The 21783-nt window shown below is 41.1% G+C and overlaps 2 protein-coding genes and 1 long non-coding RNA gene across 3 annotated transcripts; 1 reads left to right on the top strand and 2 right to left on the bottom strand.

Annotated features, from left to right (window-relative positions):
• The first annotated feature begins 1272 nt into the window (after positions 1 to 1272).
• Positions 1273 to 4054, top strand: LOC308387803 (RNA-binding protein 4.1-like). Its single transcript, XM_080868092.1, has 4 exons — positions 1273 to 1393; positions 1845 to 2263; positions 2376 to 3005; positions 3332 to 4054. The coding sequence occupies exons 2-3, from the start codon at positions 1855 to 1857 to the stop codon at positions 2981 to 2983; spliced, it is 1017 nt and encodes a 338-aa protein (XP_080724218.1). The 5' UTR covers positions 1273 to 1393; positions 1845 to 1854; the 3' UTR covers positions 2984 to 3005; positions 3332 to 4054.
• Positions 4055 to 8238: 4184 nt separating this feature from the next.
• Positions 8239 to 8984, bottom strand: LOC308407522 (TRAF-interacting protein with FHA domain-containing protein A-like; the record flags this gene model as incomplete). Its single annotated transcript, XM_080899204.1, has 1 exon — positions 8239 to 8984. The coding sequence occupies one exon, from the start codon at positions 8982 to 8984 to the stop codon at positions 8472 to 8474; it is 513 nt and encodes a 170-aa protein (XP_080755330.1). The 3' UTR covers positions 8239 to 8471.
• Positions 8985 to 16459: 7475 nt separating this feature from the next.
• On the bottom strand, positions 16460 to 16906 carry LOC308404896. The gene is made up of 3 exons (XR_013973233.1): positions 16836 to 16906; positions 16656 to 16690; positions 16460 to 16563 (listed from the first exon to the last, which is right to left on the bottom strand). It is a non-coding gene; the product is annotated as an uncharacterized lncRNA (long non-coding RNA).
• Positions 16907 to 21783: the final 4877 nt, after the last annotated feature.

The following is a 21783-nucleotide window of genomic DNA, read 5'->3' on the forward strand; positions in this document are numbered from 1 at the left end:
CAGTTTGCCACGTGAAATTAAAGAAAATGAAACAAAATGCTAATAAGAAAAATACTAATTCAACATAATTCACCGAAGTCTTTGTTACAATTTACATTCTTTTCCGCTGGTTTGCTGTACTGTGCGATTTTTAACGCGAGCACCTGAATGTAGCATTACAACACTGAAAATTCCATGATGAGTAGACAGAAACGCTTTTAAAACTTCATTTGGAGCCGTGTATTATGATATCGCCTCTGTCAGTGCGCCCCAGGGTGGCTGTGGCTACAATGTAGCTTGCCATCACCAGTGTGTGAATGTGTGCGTGAATGGGTGGATGACTGGATATGTAAAGCGCTTTGGGGTCCTTAGGGACTAGTAAAGCGCTATATAAATACAGGCCATTTACCATTTACCATTTATTTACAATACTTTTTATGTAAACAAAGCAGAGAAATAAAATACAGACATGCAAACATACAGAAGAAACAATTAGATGTGAAACAGAGGACATTAATGATGTTTTGTAAAAAAAATAAAAAATAAAAAAAGTAAATGAACCAAAAAAACAACAACATTTTTTTACAAGAGGATTGATCAACTAGTGATAATTTTTATGTTTTGCATATCTCGGCAGTCTTAACAAATTACTTATAGGGTTTTTTCAGAAGCAACAATGTTTTAAAATACAAAATGAGATGTGTTTCTTTAAACGCAGTATAACAGGGTAATCTGTTAAGGAATGTAATTTTATGTATGTCAAAATTTAGCTACTTATTTCAGAATGAAAAGTCGCTCTTCATTACTGGGGTGGCTGGGGTTAGTGAAAAATAATAATAATGTCATCAGAAGTGTCACAACCAGTTACTGTAAACAGACTCAACTAAAGACACTGCTTCCCACCCTGCGGTATTTACAACTATAACGGGAAGAAGCAACCTCGTAAAATAGACCGTTACACATTAACCAAGTACGTTTAAAACGTACTTAACTCTCTTTTCTTCACCATATAAATGTAGTTCTGAAATGTTACTGGTTAATAAATACGAAACGGGGTGACTTACAAAACATGGACAAAAGTGTACCGTAAGATAATGTAGGGTATTTATAACAAAGCACAGTGCTATAGCTAGTTTTTTTTATATTGTTATTATTTTTATTAGACATGCAAAGTAGAAAAATAGATATATTGTAGACTACTGGGTGTATAATATGTAACATTTAATGCGGATAAAAGTTGTAAAGTTGTAAAATTGTTGTTTTACCCGAAGACTTTAGATTACTGCGCACGCCCGGGCGGAGGGGGCGGTGCAGCTGGCTTTTTGTATGCCACAGGCAAGACACAACCGGAAGTTAGCAAAAGGAAACCTCTCGAAGGGGACTTCAATTCCTTTTTGTGAGCGCCGACTAAAAGGTAATGAAAATAGAAAATTTACGTCTTTATATAAATGCACTTGTGTGGCGCATAGGTATGTGTGGAGTACCCTGTTAACCTCGGTTCCTTTGTTCGCCCGCTAGCCTCGTTGCGCGAGAATATCGACTGCGCTGCTTTGTCTGTTAGCGTGGCTAACCGGGGCTAACAGGCTACACGAGCGGCGTTTAAACTCTGCTCATTTGTTCTTTTTGTAGACATATACAGATATGAAAGAAACGATTTATTGATAATAATGATTTAAAGTTGTTAAATTGTTGGTACTTGTGCCGCCGTGAACGACTCTAGGTTTTTACTATGCGCGGGCCTGTTAACAACGCTGCTGTTTTTATAGACTCAGAAAGGGTCAAACGTACTCTTCAATAGTATGTACTAAAAAAATTGTAACTATATGTTTTTCTCTCTCTTAACACTCTGCATTATCTCGAAACAGATTTGTAATCATGGTGAAGATTTTCGTGGGAAATCTGCCCAGAGCGACAAACGAGGATGAGATCAAGGCACTCTTTACCGAGTATGGCACTGTGACAGAATGTGCCATCATCAAAAACTTTGCCTTCGTCCACATGGACGACCGCAAGGCTGCCACCAAAGCCATCAAGAATCTGCACCTCTACAAGCTGCATGGCACGCCAATCAACGTGGAGGCCAGTCACGGAAAGAACCAGGGCTCAGTCAAACTGCATGTAGCAAATGTAGAGAAAGGATCTGATGATGAGCTGCGTGCTTTGTTCGAGGAGTATGGCACGGTCACAGAGTGTGCTGTTGTTAAGAATTTTGCTTTTGTACACATGTCCAACTCTGACGAGGCCATGGATGCCATCAAGGGACTGGACAACACAGAATTTCAAGGTAAGAGAGATTACCAACATTTATAAGGAGGTCAAGAAGAAACCTTAAAGTGTTGCCTTATTATAAACCAGCCCACATAACCTGTGTTTTTACTTTTTATTTTTTAATGTAGGCAAACGCATCCATGTCCAGATTTCCAAGAGTCGTCCCAGACATGAAGAACGGGATGATTACCCCCCTCCTCCCCCAGACAGGGGTGGCTATTGGCCCCCACGCTATCCAGGAGAGTGGCCCGAGCCTCCTCCACCTGGCTACATGAGGGGTCGTCTTAGCCACATACCCCCAGGTTACCCTGCCCCTCCTCTGCCTCCCCCTCCCCCTAGACGAGCAGTTTATCCAGATCGCCCTTACGATGCTGAGAGGGACAGATATGGCGTGGTAGATTACTATGAGAAGTATCGAGCCCGTCCGTATGGCATGGCCACCTACGACGACCAGCGTCCCGGCGTGCCTCCTCCTCCCCCTCCCCCGTCAGCCGTCGTCCGAGACCGTCTTCCGAACTCGTCGCTCGACCCATATGAGCGTCGGCCCCTTCCTCCACCTCCTCCGTCCTCATACTACGCCCGAGATCGAAGTCCGCTTAGGAGACCGCCTACCACACCAGTGCCCCCTGCCAGTAACGGCTACTCCTATGATCGCTCTGCATACGGAGTTCCACGTGCAAGGGACCCCTACGCAGATCGGCTGCCTCCGCCACCGCCTGCACGCTACGCTTATTAAGCAAGGGCGGCGCATTTTGAAGGTGAGGATAGGTCTGAGGTAGACTGGTGTTGCTCTTTCCTAAAACAGCGTTCCTGTAACGGCAGAGGCAGCCGGGGATTTGAAAAGCATGCGTACAAGGTGCTGTTCCACAAGTAAATTCGTTGGTAATGCACGTCGATCCATTTAACATGGCTTTTCAGATAACAAAATAGTACTAAGTGTGTTATAATACGACAAAGATGCACTGTTGAGGATGGAATCTCTGAATTTCGGGAAAAACAAGTCGAATTAGAAATTAACCTGGAAAAACGTCCTGTATTCAAGAGTTGCAGATCGTTCATTTCTGTCATTTGCTCTTTTTTTCAGGATTGTCGTCCGACTGCGTCGCCGCTCGGCGCCTCCTGATGCACGTGACTCTATCCTCTCCCTGTCAGTGGCTGAGCGCGTAACGTTCCCCTGCGATGCTGACAGGAGGAACCGAATAGCCGACGTCCACGTCTCTTTCTGTTTTTATTACTTTGAGGCAATTTTTACACTCGTATTTTTCCTCCTGGTTGTTTTAATATGTAATTGTGCTGTAGTACTTTTACTGCTTGCCGTCTGGAGTAGGTGTTTATTTTTTATTTTATTTTTTTTGTACTTTTTCGTTTGAGTAATACTGATGTTGTTTGTGACCTTAGAGAAGCTGAATGAGTTCAGCAACAGTTTCTAGGCGATACTTGTGACTGTAGATTTAACTGAACTTAACTTTGTTTGGTATAAAATCTAATCTGCACGTTGACTCCATCATGTAAAACTTTTACACCGCACAACAAACCGCTGTGAAAAACTTAAACTGCTCAAATGTAGGAGTTCGATGCATGCAGGAAGTAACTGTTAACTTACAGAAAATAAATGTCAATCGGAAGCCTCCTCAGAGCGTTTATATGTGCATTGTCAAACACTTCTAATTAACCTGATTCAAATATTGTTGTAGGGTCACCGGAAATATCATTATTTTAAAAGTTATCCGTTTGTTAGCGATGAAATACCGTGAGACAAGCTTGTTAAAATCGTCACGCTGATTAAAAAAAACACGCCCAAACTTTCCTCACTGGTCTTGTCTGAAATGCTGCAGCTTTTATTCCTCAGCAGGGCGTCTGACGTCTTTCCTCAGTGCCAAAGTTGAAGGCAAGTAAAGAAAAGCTAGCGAGCTAGCGCTCTCTAAACCTACTGAACCCACACTGGTTTTGATAGGTGAGACTGGTTTACCTTGAGTCATATTGGGGAGGGGGAGGGGGGTATTACCTCAACAACTTCTGGACACCTTCGCAGTGAAAAGGTAAGTGACAGGTTACTGGATTGGAAAGAATGCTGATGTAGTGCTGAAACACATTCCACATTTGTATGATTCTTTTAGATGAATTATTACTTTCATTCAATAGTTTTTTGTAGTAGCCAGAAAAAAGTTGGGGATTTCTTTAGGCTCTTTATGCCAAAAAAGTCCTGAAAGTACCAAAGGTAGATACAGGGAACATGAATAAGAGAAAACCATCAGGTGTGGTCAGTTATTTAGTGATGGAATGATCCACTCTTACGTATCTTTTGGGGAAAAACATCATCATGCTGGAAAATCTTACACAAATGTCTTAAGCTAGATTGAACAGGTGAAGGAAAGTTGAGAACAAACGTTAACTCAGTTTGGTTTTGTGGAGTCTGTTAAGGTCCTTGTGCTTCTCTGAAGGTTAAATGAACTTCCACTGTCATCTGTGGTTTCTATAGCTATCCGGTGTGTGTAATAGTTTCACCACTTTGTGAAAACCTGGCATGTGAGTGTAATTATTGGTTAGTACGCCTGCTTCGGTGTAGACCACAGGCGTTGAACTCCAGGCCTTGAGGGCGGCAGATTTAAATGGCTAAATTACCTCTTCAAAATGTCAGGTATGTTGACCCAAGATGTTATCTAAAATCTGCAGGACACTGGCCCTCGAGGCCTGGAGTTCGACACCCATGGTGTAGACCGTTTAGGGCAGGGGTCTCAAACTCCAGACCTCGAGGGCCAGTATCCTGCTTGTTTGTGAGATATCCCTGCACTACCTGCTGTTGATTACCTGGATCAGGTGTGCTTTGCCAATAAGAAGCTACAAGGGCTGGTTAGTTTGAAAAGAAGCAGGATCGTGGCCCTCGAGGTCTGGAGTTCGACACCTGTGGTTTAGGGATTCGTAACCCACTTCCACTTAGGTAGTATGGATCAGCACTCAGTATATCTCACCCTCCACTCCAATGAGTAAACAGTGCTAGTGTGGATTTGGGCCATGGGCCGGCAGTTGAAAGAACGGGTCATTTTTAAGTAATCAGACATCTGTCACATTCTCTAATGTTGAATCACAGCATGGAGAAGAACTCGACTGTCGTCTGCCTGTCTGCAGTTTGCTAATGATGATAGGGACAAGTGAGAGGGCAGCTGGGGCAGGGGGCAGTGGGGTTAAATAAGAACAGTGGTGCTTTGGTTTGTGTCATTCCATCGCTCATAGATGGCTAATACTGGATCACTTATTTATTTGGGTTCTCTCATCTATTTTAGGGAAATCTGAGGTTCAGAGGTGTTAGCTAGTCTGCAAAACTGTCCGGCTGTTCTTTATGTACACTGTACAGACTGTGAGCGGTACGCTTTGCTGCTGACAGATTGGATGCCAGCTGTAGGGTTTCAAATGCATCTGAATTTTAAAAAAATGATGGCAGCTTTTAGGGAAAGTCGAGGTCTTTTTAAAATTGGAAATTTGAATAATTTATTTTTACAGTTTTTTCTTTTTGATTGAATGAATGTGAAGGATTTACCACAGAACACTACATTTGGACTTGAAGATGTGATATTTCTATATATGATAAATATAGATTTTAAACCCTTGTAAACATGAAGTTGGTTAAGTGTGTGGGAATTTCACAGTAATAATTTCTTTAATGTATTGTTAGTTTTTGGATTTTTGCAAATATCAATAAAATATTTAAAAACAACAACATGGACTCTGTTAACTTACATGCTGTGTGTCTAGTTACTTGGCTGGTTGCCATTTGAGTCACTGTTTTCACTGCATTGTTTTAGTTCTGTTTGCTACTGCACATTGGCCCTGTCCAAATTTATTTGTCTTCAAACACGTGCACAAGAAGCAATTTCTTAACATCCTGGTTTTTAACTGGACAGTAGCAGAGCTATGATACCTCATGGGAAGAGCTCTTTGCTCAATTTTATATGGGAAAGTAAATCTAACATAGATTTTATACTACAAAACTAAATTCAGGCTTTTTGTCATGGAATGGGGAAACACTTTTTTTCTGTCCCATAACCAAAATCAGTTAAAAATAAGGATTTCAATTTTGCTATAAAAAAATTACACTTTAGGACAGTTTGTGTACATTAATTCCTACTTTTGATATAAATAAGTGCACAACTAACTTCATGTGGCAGGATTGGGTGTAAATTGATCCGTTTAAAAAGTTGTTTCACTATGCCAGCAAACCTTAGTGAGTGATGTTTGCTGTCAGGACAAGGCTTTAGGTTACCATTAACCCTTTCAGCAACAATATTAATATTTTAGTGAGCATTTCTGGCAAAGTTCCTGAAGGCAAACTTATGTTGTGTGATGTTATGTATAGTAAGTGTTCAGAGCAGTAACAGCGTCCTGATACTTCCCCATCTTGACTAATAAATTCCAAACAGCGGTAAAACAATATCTGCAGAAAGTTGCAATGAGACAATAAATACTCTTCTATCACCAGAGTGTGGAAGCTGCATTCAATAGTCACTGAGTAACCAGAAACTTCAAACTCATCAGAGGATGTTTCCCTGTTGTAAACCTGACACAAGTGACGCAGTGATGGGGAGAAAGAGCCCTCCAACTTGGTCTTAATCATATTGTGTATTTAGGTTTGATTCTTATTAATTTAACTCCTCATCTTAATGAAGTTAAGGTATTTTTAAAAACATATAATGCTGTATAGAGCAGCATAGTACATATATATCTTAAAAAGTGACTTTAACTTTTAGTTTCTATATATGTATATAGTGTGTGTGTGTGTGTAACACTGATTTTCCCAGTAGAACACAAAGGAGAATCATAGTAAAACTGAAAGTAAAATATCAAGTTTAGCCAAAGAATGAGAAACATAATTTTATCTGCTTTTTCTGGGAAATGTCATTTAGTCATAGGCGTGCTGGAGCATCTCCACCTCATCTCATGTAGCACGAGATAAGATAACAATCTGATACAGCTTCAGCAGAGTTCCCCCTTTGTAAATTCAGTAATGTAGGAACATGAACCTTTAGGTTGGACTTTGCTCTACGACAATGAGAACTAGTTTTTGGACCTGACCCAGAGGTAACAGATGACCCATGTGTCTCTATGGCTGGCTTACCTAATTCAAATTATATTTTCTCACTATGGCAACAAAAATGTTGTTTTTGTCTGAACCTGCCATACTGGCTAGTAATGATGCAACAACAGTAGCCTACATTCCCCAAAGTATTTTTTCTGTTTTGACCTTCCTTGATATGTTTCACCAAACACCAAGCATACCGGCACACACACACTGAAACTGGAAACTAGCCAGCTGACACACAAAGTTGATGCTGAAGGCAGACGGTCTAAAGAGAGCATTTTGGCCAAGCTGAAGCTGAAACAGGCTTTGTGAAGCTTACAGAAATATGTGCAAGAGCAAAATGAAAGGTGAAGTGAACTGTTCTGCAGTAACATTAGGATGCATTTTGCTTCATTTCAAGCCATATACTGTGGGTATTTTTCCTATTTACACTTGTGTAACCGGTGTTTGTCAGACTGAAACTAGAATGCAGTATGCTGCTTCACCAAACAATCTGATGGCTAAACAACTTCTTGTTGACACTTTGAGGAGTTTATGTGGACTTATCTGAGACTTTTGCAGTACCTGCAGCTACGGATGTCATTTTTATTTCCTTGCATGGCCCTGAGCTGGAAAACCATGTTGTAACTATTACACTGAAGACACACAAAGGAAATTAGAATTATAAATTATATTTAATTATATTCATCTGACAAAATGTCAGAACGCTGTGTCTGAAACTATTCGGGTTTGCACTTTGTCGTGTATGTAGATAACTTTATAACTGTAGCTGTTTTATCTGATCTCTTGATAAACCTGTCTCAATAAGCCAAATTGGTTTGTGTTCAAGGTAAAGGCCTCTATAAACCATTTCCATAAACTCAAAGTGTGTATAATTGGCAGTCACATCAAACATTATCTAAAACCATGTGCAGAAAAACAGTTTAATTTCTTACACTGAAAATATAGAAACAAGTTGCTTTAAGGTTCTAAAACATTTGCATTTAAAACGCTTTAAATGTAGCTGTAATCATATTATGATAAGAGTTTTTTAATATCTACAGGGTACAAAGAGGGCAGATTTGTCTCAGCCAGCTTGAACTCTAATGTAACAACACCACAGCAATTTGCCTGTAAGTTCGCTAAGTCATTAACATAAACAATATACATGTCAGTAAGGATAGTGCATCTCATCACTCTCCAGAGGGTTGCGTACACTGAGCTCAGCTGAGAAGTTGTTCATCATACTCATGGGTGTCTCTCTGGAAGGAGGTACTGCCAGCACCTCAAACTCTACCTCAAAGTTGGCCTTGGTTTCACCAGACTCGCGGATGATCAGGATCTCATACTCTCCGAACCGGATCAGAGCTTTGTATGGCAGATCCATCCTCTCCAGGTATCCCAGTGCTGAGGTGTTCACTGACAGTTTCCCCCTCTGGCTCAGATTCTGGATGGTAAACAGCATCTCTGAGCTCTGGGGAATGTGGTAGGCGTAGAGCGCCAGCTGCTTACGGGACACCCGGGGATCAAGCAGGACGTAGGCACAGGTTTCGGTGTCACGGCCCAGCCTGAGAGGGTCGTCGGCAGTGTGTCTTCTTCTGGCTCCCAGAGGAAGACGACCATAAAAGCCCTTACAGCTCTGCTGAGGATGGTAAAGCTTGATTTGGAGGCAAGGCAAAAACATAATCTTAGGTAAGAATGTGACTTAGTTTTCAAATTGTAGAAGATTGCTGCTTTTAACCGGTAAAATGGAAAACAAGAAATGCAAAGTATCTCAGTAAGAAGATTCAACTAACTGTGCTGTCGCCGCCAGAGAAAAATATGAATGAGTCTTTATGACTATACTGCTCTTTACAAGCGGCTGTCTTTGTTTCAAGGAAGTTTCCTCATTGGCTCTGCAGTAACCCTGCTGGTTTCAAGTGCAAATCTGCAAATACCACAAAGACTGTTCTGGATGAAGTAAAGTTCACGTTATTGGAAAAGAAAAAAAAAGTTTATTTGATTTGATTTTGTTAACAGTGTAGAATTTTGGGTAGGTGTCTGTAAGACAAGTCAGGAAAATAGAATTTCCCTGAAAAAACGTGTTTAGTGAAGAAATACTTAAGAGAGGACTCTGTGACTGCATGGCTACTATTGACACAGTATATTCTCATAGCTTGGTGAGTAGTCTAACACACACTCTGTGGATGAGCGTATGAATGTCACACTACACTGGTGAAATCTCCACCTGGAGTCCATGGATGAACCTTAAAGTTGACATTAAGGCACAGCATCTGTTTCACAGTATCTAAAACTAGAGCGGGAAGAAGGAACTCTGCAATATTCAACTGTTACACATTAACTAATCCTCTGCCACGATATGAGTCAAGCAGAGAAAAGCTAATGTTAATAAATGTCGGAGAGGTGGATATGACCAAACATGTACAAACCATTTCATACCACAGCTTATGAAGTCACTTACTTAAGGGCCACGGTATGATACAGGAAGTTTGTTTAAGGCTGTTCAGACAGAAAATAGTGCAGTATTATAATTTTTAACTGTACTGGGCATATTGAATAGAAAGTAGATTATATGTACCATAGAGTTATTAGTTATCATTGGCTTGAAAGGTCTAAAGTACTGGTTTACTTTTCTTTAAATTAACCAGTCCTTCAGTAGATCAATGCGCCCTCCTATACACAGGGTGGCGCTGTGTTTGTCATAGAATCTAGCTTGTATCGTGGCAGGCAGGCAAAAAAGCACCGGAAGTCGGTAAAAGGAAACGTCTCCACGGGTTTTAAATCGCTGTGGCGGCTAAAAGTAGCAGGGCATGTATATCGTCTTGTCACGATATTTACAATTGGTCGCATTTTAAAAGCTGGATAGTTCCTAACCTCAGTGTTTTTCCGCCGCTTTTCACCTCTGCAGCGCTTAGGGTTGCCAACCGTCCCTTAAAATACGGAATCGTCCCGTATTGAGCTAATAAGGGACGCACTTTGTCCCGTAATACAGTGAGAATCAAAAGTAGTCTATAACTTTTAATGGAATTAACGCTTTGTTTGAAAACATAATTCCCAGCCCCTCTCCTGCTTTGTGACCAATGAGCTGACAGCACACTTACGAGTATGACAATTCAGATTACCGCTCATCTCATTGGTCAAGGAAAGGTCGCTTACGGAGAAAATACCGGAAGACAACAGATGACCACAACAAGAAGCATGGCCAACAGGGAAACAAACGCCGACACTGCGGTGCAAGTCTCGGACGACAGTAAACCTAAAGCTGGGCAAACACTGTGCGATTTTTTCAGTCACGTTATTCAGCTCCTGCTCAAACTGCACGATTGACTCGCAGGGTTAGAAGTTGGTAGGTCACGATGCAGGTCTCACACTATACCGCCCGATGCTCTGATGCGACCTGAGTGCTCACACTGTGCCTCCATAAAATGAAGGTTATAACAGAAAATCTGTCGCGCTCTCTCTCTCCGTCTTTCACTCACACAGACACGCACACCACCACCATCAACTTTGCTAAATTGCTAATGAAAAACATTGATCGGGCAGCTGTGACTGAGCAGCAATGTAAATCCAACTATTTTCACGGTTGTGTGCCTCCATTGCTTGTGTCCAGATCACACGCTGCACAGCCGTGCTGCTCCATCTTTTACACCAACGTTTACGTGTTTGCGCGCGAGCAGTGTGAGCGGCTCACGAGCGATTGATGATCGGGAGCTGGTCGTGAGGTGTTAATCACTTCTCGTTACCCCACGTATACTACACGATGCAGGCCAAAATCGGTCCGATCACTCAAAAATCGGCTAAAAATGGGCCTAAAACCGCACAGTGTGAGCCCAGCGTTAGAGCAGCAATGTTTGTTCAGAGAAAGGGAAAAATGGGAAAAGGAAAACACCTGGCTGGAAAAAGTTAATATGGGCATGTGCAGTGAATATCAGCGCTATGTGGCCAGAAGTGTGATAATATAATTTATTTTGTGTAATAAACAACTGTAAGGATAGATGATTACAACAAATAGATGACTAATACATAAAAGTAATACATAGATGAATAATGATGATGAGTTAAGATGCGTAATCATGGGAGCAAGTGGGTTTACAAACAGGAGCAGCTGATTAGCATTAAGCCAATTGTACTAAATGCACTAAATGTGCACTGTTACAAGAATGTTTTTCTTTCTATTGTTTTCTATTATTTTAAGTTAAGCAGGACAGAGTTCTTTTAAAGAAAGATTTACTTATATTCTCAAAAGTTAAGCATGACAGGCTTCTGTTTAAGAAGGAGACCTGTTTTACTGTGTTAATGTTGTCATTTTGAGCTAAAAATAAATGGCTAAATGATCATTTGTTTCACATGTGTTCATATCACAAAGAATACACATCTACTTAAATCAAATTCAAGTCAAATGGTTAAAAAAATAATTTCACACACAAAAAAAGAGCTAGAAAATTCACCACACTGGGAAGGGTGAAGACAACTGGGTCGTCCGGCCCTGGCCACGAGGTGTCCCTTATTTATTTTTCAGGGAGTTGGCAACCCTAGCAGCGCTGTTGAGTGTTAGCTTAGCTTTGCTTGCTAGCGGACTGTTTTAAGACGCTTGTACGCTTTCAAAGTGTATTTACCACGCTGTAGATTTGGGTTCACAGCTATAACTAGTCACCCATCAAAGCCAGAGCTGTCCAAAAATGCTGCTCTCCCCTCTGTTTCACAAGCTCCATCTTTGTCATCTGATCACAACTACCTCCCCAGAAAAGCTTTCAGATGCAGTACCTGCTTGTGGCCACAAGAGTGCAGTAATTTACAAGACAAATACAAAAAAGTAATATGCGATCCTGCTGCTGTTCTAAGACATCAGGACGACTGTTGCTTTCATTTATTATTTTAGTTTTTTATTCAGATATTTAACAATGGTGAAGATATTTTTGTGGGAAATGTGCCCCATAGTGATGGCCAAATGAAGCTTTCCGAAGCACTGAAGCTTGTATTGAAAAACGGTTCATTACTCGAAGCTTTTCAACACAGTCCTCTCCGGTGACATCTGGTGGTGAAAATTTTGAAGAGCAGCTTGAATCTGCAAAATAAAACGGACTGCTCAATCATCACTGCTCACTCAAGAGTGGAGTTCTCTCTGATATTGGGCCACCGTTCCGTTGCTTTGAACATGTAATTGGTTTTGTTTTCTCGATTGGGGGGCTGAAAAAAATGTAATGCGTATTTGCGTAATACATTTTGATCAATAAACTTTCCCTATTTAAACATGCACTATGGTGTGGCCTTTCTTTGCTCATAACTCCTTGATGTTGGTAAATACAATAAGTGAGCAATATATATAATATACATATGAGAATGCACAGCACATTATGGAGTATGCCCCTGCTGTGAAGTCCTGCCTCCATCTACTTGTCGTTTAATCACTGGAAAGCTTGACAGGTTCATACAAAATATTAGATTAGGCCAATTGTCCTATACATATTTTTGACCTAGGGGTGGGATTGATTGTGAACTGGAAAGGGAAAATGCTTAGGGAGCTGAGTACGGCTGCATCGTCACTGATTTGTAGAATCATTTTGATTCGATACAGGATCCGATTCAATTTGATTGGAATCTGGAAAGTTTTGCCTCAGTCAGAAATATTACAAGTCTGATCATTTAACAGTATATATCCATAATTTCGTATCTATTAAAAGAAAGCTGACACATGTGAGACTTAATTAGAGATGTAAACAGAGAGTTATGAAACCTGCAGCTGCAGAAGCCAGCGAAGAAAAAAGAGGCAAACACAGCGCGGACCCGCCGACACATCAAAATCTGACTCTGACGCGTCGGGTCCGCGCTCTGTGTTTACGTTTGTATGCAGAATCCGTAAACCTGCTCCCAGTTACTGTTTTAGCTGCATGGTGTTTGACGACATGTTGTGAGGTTTAACCTGAGATGCTGGCGTTTCAGGCATAATAACGTTAATTTACAAATCGACACGGGATTTTAATGAATCAATATCACTTTATTCAATTTAGCATGGATTGTAATCAGAAAAGCGATAATCAAAACCCATCCCTAATCAAGAACTTGCAAAGTAAAAACATGATCTATGTCAGGTAGCCCTTTTGTTATTTACATTTAAAAAGAGGATTAGTGTTACTGTGCGCTGGCTGAGTCTGTTTCTTTTCTTAGAAATAGTTTCTCCTGCCCTGGAGAAAATCCACTTGCATGGAACAGAAGAGGCTGTGGAGTGCAGGAACTACACTGCAAGCTGGTAGATATGCAGGTATTCCTGGGTCCTGCAGACTATCACCTAAAAACAATAAACAAAATGATTTTCTAAACTGTGTAGCAATGTAATGTACGTATAGTGTCAAATACATTTTTGTAGTCTTCATTAGCTTTAATTCACATGGAAGTGTTCCTAAAGTCATATGCTGTAATGATATTTACATTATGAAAACATGATTTTGGACATTTCAAGTTTTTCACTTCGGCAGATAAAATGAATTGAGCAAAATCAATTCAAAATATTCCCACACGCCAGAACGTCCTCTCTTCCTCGCTGGCTCCATATCTGTCAGTGGAATGATCACCTCGTCGCTATCTGTCACCATCAACACACTCCACGAATCCCGTGGATGATTCACTTCCTTATATCTGTTTGAATCAGGTACCGAAGCAGTTACGTGCGTAATGAAGCTTCGGACGTCACTGGTCACGTGACTTTTGCCAAACGAAGCAAGCCTCGACACAGTGCTTCTGAACCAGTGTGTTGTTTTTTTCGACACACGCTCCGGAGCGTCAGCTTCAAGCGGGCCATCACTAGTGCCCCAAAAGGCAGATGAGGAAGAATTCAGGACACTCTTTAGCGAGTATGGCACAATCACAGAATGCACCATCATCCAAAACTTTGCCCTCTGTAAGTCAAAGGTAAAAACCGAGGCTTAGTGAAACTGAGTGTCACGAATGCAGACAAGGGATCCGATGACGAGCTGTTTGATGACAAGTAAAACACAGTAGGGTCAGGGCAGTGGTTCATTTACTTTCTGGCGAAAAAAGACATTTGCAATTGTTCGGTCACTCGTCTGATTGACCTGATCTGTTTGAAGGATGAAGATTTTCACCAGGAGATCCACGATCATCACTACAAGAACAGCAGTCAAAGCAGTTATTAAACATGCCAGCTCAGTTATTAAACTAGAACATTGCTCTGCTCGATCAATAAAGTGGACAAAACTTAAGAAAGCTCTTAAGAAAGGAGATGTTGGCGCTCATGTCAAATTTTCCGTTTTGAAATCCACGACAGAATGCTGCATCACCACTAGACCAGTGCATAGAGGTGGTGCTCTGATCTTGTTTCTGTTAACATCTATTCTGGACCACAATGTGTAAGGTATAACTCTGGAGATGTTGGAGCACCTCAGGGTGACCTCTTAATCAGGCTGGACCTCCCAGTCTGAGACTCAGAGGTCAAAACAGTCCGAAACAAACAGTTTAATTACTATTTTTATTATTTTAGCTGGGAAAAAGAGCAGTTATCATTCCGGTAAATAACCCAACAGTTGCACTACAGTAATTCAGTTTGCCTGGGACTATCTTTGAGATCCTGTACATGTTAATTTGTTTACTCAAACTGGACACTTCAGTTCAGTCTTAACCAGTGAATTAACAAGCTTTACCTACCCTGGTGTTCTAGGTGGACATAGACCGTGGTCACCACAGTGCAATGATTAAGTCAACTGATAACACTGGTTTAAAAAAGAATGCAAAAAGGTAACAGTGTTTAATTGTAATGCAACTTGATTTCTGAATGTATTTTATAGGGTAAGGCCTATTTTCCTATATGGAGACAATATCTTGCAGCCATTTGCTGAAATTTGAAATAAATTGAGTCACACACACTTTGTGAGTGTTATTTAATTCTGTAAAGGCTTCAAACAACAGTACAGATAACATGACTGCAGTCTGCATGCTTTGTGACAAAGAGGGGTTGTAAGTTTAGAATATCTGTAGAGACAAGTTATCTGCCATGGGCACCAAACAGTCAGAAAGATGACTGTGACTTTAGAACCTTTTCTTTTTGTGTACTGTTGGTTATATTGGAGTAAAATCCATTCAGTAAACAATATTAAAAACCTGCAGGACGTGAAAGTGTTGCATGTCTGATCTTTAACACATTCTCCAGAACTAATGGACCACCATGCTTGAGAAAACAGCATGAGCACAGTCAGTTATTACTTTATCTACTGTCCTTTGTGGCTAAATTGTGAAAGATGCAGGAAATGCTAGCATGCTGGTGAACGCTCTTCTTCCTGTTGTTTAGAATACAGCATAGACCAAACCACACACTGTGGGTAAACTACTGCAAATTGTGTATGTGTGCCTGAATATTTGGCTCTCAGTAATCTGTGCAGTTTAAAAAGGGTTTCCGTTACAGAATTGTAGTAAATATCACCTGCACCAGTTTGGCAGTGGGGCGGTGATGATTTGGGGAGACACATCCATGAAGGGACATACAGACCCCGACCTGCTACCCACTGGTACCCTGACTGGGTGGTACTGAGTGGTTCCTCAGGCCGTAGAGCTTTTTTCAGACCTCATTTGGGGCAGCTGACTCTGAATTCCTTTTGACCGAGGACAGTGCCTGGTCATATGTGACCAGCTGGGTGGGCAGTGCAGAGACATTAACTGGGTCTTAATTTCTTTAGACCTAAAATTGAAAGAATCTGGGATGTTACATATCACATATCCAATGCTGCCAATACACACACTGTTCAGGAGATCACTCATCACCTCTATCTGAATCTGGGAGGAGATCTCCTGTGACATCGTGTGTTATCTTATCAGGAGAATACCCAGGCCTTGTCTCATGCTAACGGCAGTGAAGAACAGTGGCAAAAAGTAATCAATCAGGTTTACGGGACTATATGAAACAAAGACATGTTCTGCCAGTGAGATGCCATTACTAGAATTATAAAGAAAAAACATGCAATTAAAATAATAGCACATAGTAAGAAATTAAAAAACAATTTTTCTTTTTGTTCATTTTTGTCCAACTTTTATTCATAATTTCTTTTTTTTTTTCCAGCTATGGAAATCCACCAAACAAACATCAGAAAATCAATAATAAAACCTCAGTTCCACACAGTTCCAGATGTTTTCTGATTCTATCTAGTGGAGGAATAAATAACATCTGAGTCCACTTCTCTGACTGATGCCAGCCTGTGGTGACTTTCTGTTTTTGGATGAAATGTCACAGCAGCATAATCCGGGTCTGAGCTCTGGCTCTGTGAATGAAAGGACTGTCAGTCTCATAACTAAGCGGGTAAAGAAAAAGAAACATCGTAATCTAGGAAGGACACAAAATGAAACGCATCACCTCTTCCTGTAGATTCTGTTCTCCAGTGTGAGGTACTGCAAAGCACAGAAATAAATTGTATAGTCATTTTAGTTGCAATGTTTCTAACTAATGCTATTGAAGGATTTTTTTTAAACAAGAAGAAAAATGTTTCTCTTATATAGCAACAGTATATGTGAAAGTCTGTGGAAACAAAAATACCTTTCTGGAGATGTTTGATTTTAGCAGCCAGATAGATGACGGCCACAATGAGAAAAACTGTCAGAGCACCCAGGACCACACTTATCATCTTTGGTAATCCATCAAACACATCTATGAGAAACATAAGTGAATTAAATAACAGTGACACAGTGTGCTACAGTTATAAAATAAATGCTAAGTTTAGTGTTGTTAAGTTTTAATGCTAGGAAGATTTTCCAACTTCAACATTCCGAATCTAAAACTTAGATCCATGTTTTCATGCATTCATCAAAATGAAATCAATATAAAATTCCTACCTTGGACCTCTACATTTGTTGCATGAACAATAACTGCATAATTGCTTAAGTATGTTCCACAGAAATACAGCCCCGAGTCCAATAAATCCACTTGTTTGATTTTAAGAAACACCATGGATATGTTGGTGCTCATTTCAAATTTTCCACTTTGAATTCCTGTGCAGAATGAAGCAGGTTCATGAGGCTGGGACATAGAGCAGATACAGTGGAGTTCAGATCTCTTGGTCACTCTGAACCAGAATATCTCTGTGGGAGAACTGGAATAGTTGGAGCACAGCAGCGTGACTTCTTCTCCAGACTGAACCTCAAAAGTCTGAGAATCAGAAACAGAGACGGAGATCCAACCTGAAAATAAGAACAAAACAAAACAGAAATTTAAAAAAAACTCCAAAAAACTGGACATGCAAGATAAAGTTTTGGCAAATGAATTAACGGAATCGTATAGAAAATGCAATCAATTCTGTGTAAATGAATTCCACTCACTGAGGCTGAGGAGAAACAAAACTGTGAGAGAGGGACAGCTCCACATTGTGCATACGATGCCCCTGAAATGGAGCTCTACACAAAGGTCTGAAAAGGTGTGGTTTCTACTATAAGCACACACATATGAACACGCCTACACACAGTTTAACACTGATGATTTGCTAATTAGTCTCCAGTGCTGCTTTCTTCAAATTGTTTGTATAAATGTTACCGTTTGCTTTGAGAAAATTAAATGTAAGAGACAAATTACATGATTGTCCACATATAAACAAATTAACCAAATTAAAAATAAATCTTCAACCTTGAAAGTATGTTGTACACACCATGTTTAATAATTCATCAAGCTTTCCATTAAAAGCAAAAAACAGTTAATTGCACTTAATTTTGACTTAAATTGTGAGTGCCAACTGAATCGGTTTGGGCCATAGACAGTATAAAATATGGATGTCAGCTTCTGGGTTGGGGAAGGGAAGGCAATGTGTAAGTCCATTGCCTGTATTCTCTCAGAAAGCCACCAGATGGCAATAGATGCTGTTGCAAAGAAAGACTTTGGTCCTGTAGAAGTCTAGGGCGACCGTGGCTCAGGGGGTTAGGGAATCGCATCTGTAACCGGAAGGTCGCCGGTTCGATCCCTGGGCTCTCTGTCCTGGTTGTTGTGTCCCTGGGCAAGACACTTTACCCTACTTGCCTACTGGTGTTGGCCAGAGGGGCCGATGGCGCGATATGGCAGCCTCGCTTCTGTCAGTCTGCCCCAGGGCAGCTGTGGCTACAACTGTAGCTGCCTACACCAGTGTATGAATGTGAGAGTGAATGAATAGTGGTATTGTAAAGCGCTTTGGGTGCCTTGAAAAGCGCTATATAAATCCAATCCATTATTATTATTACAGGAAAACAGCTTAATGACTTTTGAATGAGCTTATGGCAGGGGTCGGCAACTACATTTGTCCAAGGGCCTGAATTTTTCTTGGCAGACATTGAGGGGCAGATGCTGTTGTACAATAAAATAATACAGTATCATTGGTAATATGTGATTATTTCATTATATTTTTCCTCCCAAGTTGATGTTATTTCTTCACCTGGTCAGTGTTGATGGACTCATTATCGGTACTGCAACAAGCCACAAGAGGGCGACTGTGATATGTTAAGCTTCATACTTGTGAGGCCCTCATGTTGTCCATCACTGTCACATGCAATGTCATGGTTTGCAAAGAAAACCTAACCTTAACCTTTACCTCAACAACACAACCTCAAGCGGAAAGTTGATGCAGAAAACCGCTGCTATAATGAAGACTGAACCGATATGTATTCATAGGGCAACCTTTAGAAACACTGTACCTGTAAACCTCATTTGCAGTGAAACTGTCGCTGTTGCTGAAGAATATAAATTGAGCTACCACAACACCACAAAGTATTTAAACCTCAAAGCGTCATATCCTGAACAGTCAGAGACCCATCAGAGAAAAAAAAATGATGCTTTGAAACTTAACTGAACTTTAACTGAACAAGAGAGGGAAAATAACCACGTCTCAGCAGGCTGCCTGGGTTTTCTCCAAGCACAACAAGCCATATACTGGCCTTGACGAGGCAGCTGTTTGAAGTGAACTGATTGACATCCAGGCCACTAGTGACATGAAGGCTGCTCTCCAGAGATGTTCTGGTTCAGAATGACCAAGAGACCTGGACTCCACTATCGGCTATCGGAAAGCTTGAGCACCGTTGGGTGGCTTGTCCCCAAGAGTATGATACACGTTGGCCATGTATGTGCTCACCATGTTTGGCTCAACATACACCTGTGAAGCTGCGTTCTCAAAAATTAACTTTATAAAATGCATTACAGGAATAGACTGTCAAGCCAGTCTTTGTCTATCTGTCACTCTCCTTTGGAGATGCCTTTGTGCAACCCGCCTCATCGCTCAGCCTCCATCTTCATCTCTACCACCACCAGCGTCTAGACTCTGAGAGGTCCGACTCTAATACTTATCACCGCTGGGGTTCTGTTGTGCTGAGACGGGCTGTTGGACTCTAACCGCCAAAATTTAAAATTCTGGACATCAGTAAAAGCATGTTGCTTTCATTCTAATGATCTGTTCTTATTGAACTGCTTTCAGGGCTACAGTCAAACAAAGCCTGATCCACCGCTGCTTCCTTATTAAGCTGCCCAAATGAAATCATCAGAGCAAGTGTGTTATTGCCACCAGGTGTGCGAGCCTGAAGGCGGGAAACTCCTCTGGTCCTGACAAATTGGCTGATAGTGATCACCTGCTGAGGCCATGTGTCCTGAGGTGACCTATCAGCTGTTAATGGACCTATTAAAAGGGAGCTGGCTGAGTACTAATGCCAGTGTGAAAAAGAGGGACCTCCTGCCTGATTGTGAAGTGTGGCGACTCATTTGGAGACTGACCAGTCAGTGTAACGTGGCAACCCAGTCCTGACAGTAGGAGACAATGCGTGTGATTGACAGCACGGCAGAAGTACATCTGTGAGTAGTGTCTCCACTGTTGTTCACCAGGTGCAGCTGTGCTGGGAGAGGGTCGCCACAGCTATTAGCCATGCCAGCTTCCGGGATGATGCTTCTGGCCAATATTTGTTTACTTGCAGGGCGATGCCACGAGGGGAGCCGCAGTGGCATAGAGCGACAGACTCCAGTGCAGAGTGTGAGCTGGGCTGGGATGTGACGAGCCCAGTGGAGGGACGATTCGATTCAGTTTTATTTATAGAGCCAAATCACAACAATGTAGAAAAGCATTTGATCAGTGTAGTGAGGAAAAAATCACTAAACAAATACGTGAGGTGAAAGATCAAGTCCATTATTATTCACCTTAATTGGAAAATCTTAATTTAAGGGTAAGTTAGGCTTGGTTAGAGAGACAGATAAACATAATTTAAGCGGCAAACTTCCTTGTAGACTTTCAGCAAATGATGAATTGCTTGTTATGGGATCTCTGTTTGTCTGAAGAATGGGTCCCAACCTGCAGAACTTGAAACACTTTTCAGAAACGCAACAATGTGCTGTGTATTAAGAGTTGTAGCTCATTGATTTCTGTCATTTGGTCTTTTTTTTTTTTTTTTTTTTTTCCCCTCCCCAAGTCTTGTTGTCCAACTGATCCTGGTGGATGCAACACCTTCCTGTCCATCACTGAGTACTTAATGTTCCTCTGCAATGCTCACAGGATGGACCGTTCCTCCCTGTCAATGAAGTGCACAACCTGATCACTGAAAGAGTGGCTAGTCCTCTGTTGGTGTAAATAGACTGCAGAGTCCCGGCCTGAGGAGGCAGCTCTTATTTGTCGTGTCATCTGCTTAGCCAGGGGTTGTTTGGTTTCCCCAATCTACACGTTTATGGCAATGGTCCTTGCACCTTGTGTACTGTACTACTGTTTGTGCTGGGGAACCTGGTCCTTGGAAGGCAATATGTCTGTGAAGGTTCTGCACTCTCCACCAATTGCTCTTAGAACTGAAAAGAAGTTTCTCAGATGAGAGGTGACATCTTCAAGAAACCTAAAGATGTCCAGACACTTTTCTTTCCAAGTTCCTTAGACTGGTCTTTGGAGTGGACCAAGTTTTGGAGTAGTGCGTTTTATGGTTTGAAAGCCGCAGAAACAGTGTTTCAAGAAAACACATCTCAGATACTCCTACTGAACACAAGATCCTCAAAAAATGCAAGGGTTCTGCTCTTGGTGAATGTGTTGTTGTTCATGAACTACGTAACATCATGTGGAGACAAAAGTAGGATCAGTGCAGCGATTCGTTTACTACCTACCGATGGTGATCACTAGAAATACAGCAGCCAAAGTAGCCATCATCAAACATGCCAGCTTAGTTATTAAACTGGAACACTGCTCTGCATGATCAATAAAGGAGACAAAACTTTATGAATTTAAAATGTTTACATTTTACACAAATTCTCCTCAAGGCAAACACATTTAAGAGCCCTTAAATATCAGTGGCATGACAAGGCTCCACAGTCTCAGACTCAGAGGTCGAAACAGAAATCCAGTCTAAAAGAAACTGTTCAGATTTGATTTATTTTTAGCTGAGAAGGGGACAGCTAATATTAAACAATTCCTAATTCAGTACTTACTCTGGCTGCAGGGAAATAAAGCTGGTATCCAGATGAAGCTCCTCATTGTGTGCGTTGCCTCACTGCTATGACACTTTATCTCTGAGAT

The sequence above is a fragment of the Rhamphochromis sp. 'chilingali' genome (assembly GCF_963969265.1).
Source record: "Rhamphochromis sp. 'chilingali' genome assembly, chromosome: 1".
NCBI classification, from domain to species: Eukaryota; Metazoa; Chordata; class Actinopteri; order Cichliformes; family Cichlidae; genus Rhamphochromis; species Rhamphochromis sp. 'chilingali'.

What these genes read in the sequence shown, in the direction of transcription:
- LOC308387803 (XM_080868092.1), top strand. Translation starts at nt 1,855, where the DNA reads ATGGTGAAGATTTTCGTGGGAAATCTGCCCAGAGCGACAAACGAGGAT. An exon ending in GGACAACACAGAATTTCAAG is followed by an intron (nt 2,264 to 2,375) that starts GTAAGAGAGATT and finishes TTTTTAATGTAG; the next exon opens with GCAAACGCATCCATGTCCAG.